Source organism: Gobio gobio, assembly GCF_949357685.1.
Source record: "Gobio gobio genome assembly, chromosome: 1".
Classification (NCBI taxonomy): Eukaryota; Metazoa; Chordata; class Actinopteri; order Cypriniformes; family Gobionidae; genus Gobio; species Gobio gobio.
In genome coordinates, this window is record NC_137097.1 from 11,062,136 (window position 1) to 11,066,160 (window position 4,025).

Below are 4,025 nucleotides of genomic sequence, written 5' to 3' on the forward strand. Positions count from 1 at the left end.
CGATTTTCCTTTTATTATCTTGTATTTCATGTAGGTGGGAGGCAAAGGTGTCTGTGGATCTGCAGAGTTTGCAGCTGCGAAAGAGTTTTCTAGAAAGACCAGCAGTAAACTAGATGAGGAGGGAATTGAAGTCGCTGTCTGTAGGCATGGTGTTCTTTTGAGGGCACTCAATATGTTCAGAGGAGAGATCTATGCATATCCTTTGTACTTGCAGAAAGAGCTCTGCACAGAAAATGCAACTTTCTTTTGTGCTGACATCATGTGCAAATACTGGCCATACCTAATCAAAGTTTGCCAGGCCTGCCCAGAACTGAGAAATCTTATGAACATGAAGCCATTCCTCTCAGTAATGCACGCGAAAGTACATGGCATAAAGTGTGAGGTATTTCACACCAATGCGTTCATATTGCCTCTTTTAAATGTTATGTTATATATTCTGATAAAACCTGCATGTAATACGCTTTTCCTCACTCAATAGATCAAATGGAGTGGAAGCTTTCAAACTGGTGCTGCATATACCATGGGGGAAGAAGTGGAACAAGCGAATAGCTTTTTATCAAGGATTGGTATAAGCACTAAGTTCATGTCCAAAGCAGGTTAGTAGGTTTATTTGTATTGTGGCCCTCAATTAACTATTTTCCAAATATTTAAATTTTCAAGTAACATTTATCAAAAGAAATATGAGGCTTTGTTGTTAAGTGTATGTATGAAATTAGTTTGTTTTGATTGACAGGACGCACAGATTTGCTCACATTGCAGTGTATGGGGTGGAACAAAATGAAGGTTCAAAATATGTGCCAAACTCTTTGCACAAGATACCAAAAGGCAATCTTTATTTATATTATTCTTTTTTATCTGTTAAATGTGAAGCATCAATCTCTTCTAAAGTGCTAGGAAAGTTTTTCAATGAAAGTTGGTTTTCAGGCATTTCCTCACAAAATGTCCATCTCGTCTTCATCAAAGTCAAAATTATAGACAGACACATTATTGAATTAATCAAATTATTGAATTGTTCTACATATTGATTATACCTTTCAAATATTCAGAACATAGTTTGAAAAAATTTATGTAAAATCCTAGACTAATGATTTCTACAAAACTGTAAACCAATAGATGTGCTGTGGAATGACCTCAGACCTACAGATCTATTCACACCACATATCCTAAAATATAGATGAGATGAAGCAGTGTGGTACATCTATGTAGAAAACCAACTTATCACATAATCTTACCATTGTAACTAACCACATCACTGGTTTACTGGTTTGTATGTTTCAGACTCAGCAGAATCTCAAAAAAGAGACCGAAAGCCTACAAAACATGAAAAAAAGAACTGGCTGTAGATGATGGTGCAATCCATCAGTGGGTCACAGATGTACAGGAGTGGGCCCACACTAGTATGTAACCGCTACAATAAGTACATTTATACTGTCATTTAGTGTAAAATTGCAAAACACTATCACTGCATTGTGCTACAACTTGTGATTGATCAAACAGTTTGTTTAATTTATTAAAATTGACATGTCATTTTTACAGAAACTGTTAGGGACAGTGATGCTGCAATCCAGCCAATAAGGAACACAATAGAAGAATTATCTTTGTGCATTAAACAACGGCAGCATCGTCTTTACAGACACACTGGTATTTTAAATATTTAGTGAAGAACGTATTCATCTACTTTGGCATTATTACTACTACTACTACTATTATTATTGTTGAAAATAACAAATGGCAATAAACAAAATGCCAATGTCAATTGTGTTTCAGCCACAAACAAAGGACGAAATAAAATAAGAAGAAAAATAAACGAGGAGAGAAAAAAGCTGGCTTCTGCAATTGAGCAGCACAATGACCTTGCTGACCCTTCCCTTAAGATTGTGTCTGTCGAGGAGGTCCTTCAAAATGACTATGTTTTCCCCTGGCAGCTAGCAGTGCAAGGTCAGTGATGCATAGCGTCAGTATTCACATTTTTTTAATCACACATTATTTAATCAATATTTATTTATTTATATTATTTACCTGTATTATGTAGATGATGTCAACCTCTTAACAAAGAAGAAGGTCTTTGACAAGGTGATGCTAATTCAACGACTAGAGGAAGAACAGATTATCCTCATTCAAGAGGCAAAGCAGCACTGGCTTTATCTAAGAAGTCAGGAACACAAACTGAACGGTTTGCTCGATAACATAATTTCAGATGGTAAGAACCTAAAAATGTTTTTAATTTAAAAAATATTATTTCATAATTACAATTCATAAAATACATCATTTCTCGATCTCAAATGAAATAATTACTTAATTGTCATGTTTGTTTGTGTGTTTGTTTTCTAGTTAACCCCTGGAATCTTCCAGACGATGGGATTCAAGGACTTCGGTGTGTGTTGCAGAGAAAATTGCATCAGCTAAGAGCTCACCAGGACACTGTCAAAATAAGTTATCAGGCAATAGACAGCATAATGGAACATATTACCGTTGAAGAATGTGAATATTCAAGCTGGCCAGAACACCCGGAAGACCTTTACTCAAGCAGTACTGATCAGAGCTCTGATGAAGATGATGAACTTCTGCTGTAGTTATTAATATAAATAACATGCTAAATACCTTGCATGTTATTTGTCTCTCTCATGCTATTATATCTTTCTCTTTTACTCCCCTTCTGCTTCTCAATCTTTGTTTCCTCTCTTTCACTTAGTTTTAATCTTTCCCTCTCTGTGTCTGCAAATGAGTGCTTGCACCATGGGAGAAAAAAAAGATGAACTTTACCTGAGTAGGAAGCTCGTAGGAAGTAGGAAGAGTATTTAGAAGCTGACATGGAATTATCCATTTTGTTATTTTTCTGTTCTCTCTTATCCAGTGGGTTTTACAGATTTACCCTACAGTGTCTTGCTGGGATTGGGGGATGTATGGGAAGTGTTTTGAGACATGTTTTTATTTTGTGTAAAATAGATTTTTTCAAAGTAACAATTTTAAATGATGTTAAATAAAAAAGTGGCCATATTTACGTGTGTGTGTGTGTGTGTGTGTGTGTGTGTGTGTGTGTGTGTGTGTGTGTGTGTGTGGGCATGTTTTTGTGAAATATCAGGACACAAATGTGTATAATGACATGGGTATGACACAGGTATTACAAAAAGAGGGTGAAATATGAGGACGTTCCCCATGTCCTCACTTTTCAAAATGCTTATAAATCACACAGAACAAGTTTTTTTTCACAGAAAGTGAACTGCACAGTCTCCTGTGAGGGTTAGGTTTAGGGGCAGGGGCAGTGTGTGTGTGTGTGTGTGTGTGTGTGTGTGTGTGTGTGTGTGTGTGTGTGTGTGTGTGTGTGTGTGTGTGTGTGTGTGTGTGTGTGTGTGTGAGAGAGTGTGTGAGAGAGTGAAAAAAACAGCTATAGTTGTATTTTGAGTGACAACTGATCTGGTATACTAGTATTGGTATACTTTTATACTACAAGCTAATTTTTATATATTTTATGATTAATAGATGAAGTAATTATTAAATTGTTATTAATTAAGTTACATCATGTATTAATTCCTTAATAACATATATCAACTAGTGTAAATTCATAATAATTACCACAATGGGTCAAAGCCATTCATTTCAACTTCCAGTTGTCTGCTTTATCATTAGCTAATGATTAGCAAAGGTATCTTATTATGACTTTACTTGTTGAGGCACATGATTATTAACTAATTCAAAAACCATAACCACAATGACATATTACTTAACAGTTAGTTAATAGTCATGTGCCTCAACAAGTCATAACATGATACATCTGCAAATCGTTAGCAAACGATAAAGCAGACAGCTGGAAGTTGAAATGCATGGCTTTGACCCATTGTGGTAATTAACACATTCATTTACATTATTAGTTAATATGTTATTAGGGAATTAATACATGATGTCATATTTAATTAATAGCAATTCATATATTACTTAATCTATTAATCATTTAGAATATTCATTAGTTGCTGATGGAGTAATCATTAATAAATGTTTTAGTTCTTCATGAGTCATACATTAACTCA

General features: G+C 34.9%; 1 protein-coding gene and 1 long non-coding RNA gene across 2 annotated transcripts; both read left to right on the forward strand.

The window, feature by feature from the left end:
• The first annotated feature begins 322 nt into the window (after positions 1–322).
• LOC307138474 lies at positions 323–825 on the forward strand. Its single transcript, XR_013818024.1, has 3 exons — positions 323–382; positions 479–596; positions 734–825. It is a non-coding gene; the product is annotated as an uncharacterized lncRNA (long non-coding RNA).
• A 354-nt stretch (positions 826–1,179) lies between these two features.
• LOC307116721 (uncharacterized protein) lies at positions 1,180–2,699 on the forward strand (the record flags this gene model as incomplete). The annotated part of the gene is made up of 6 exons (XM_079801057.1): positions 1,180–1,192; positions 1,332–1,397; positions 1,537–1,641; positions 1,768–1,938; positions 2,033–2,200; positions 2,332–2,699. 6 exons carry the CDS (start codon positions 1,180–1,182, stop codon positions 2,571–2,573), a joined length of 765 nt encoding a protein of 254 aa, XP_079657183.1. The 3' UTR covers positions 2,574–2,699.
• Positions 2,700–4,025: the final 1,326 nt, after the last annotated feature.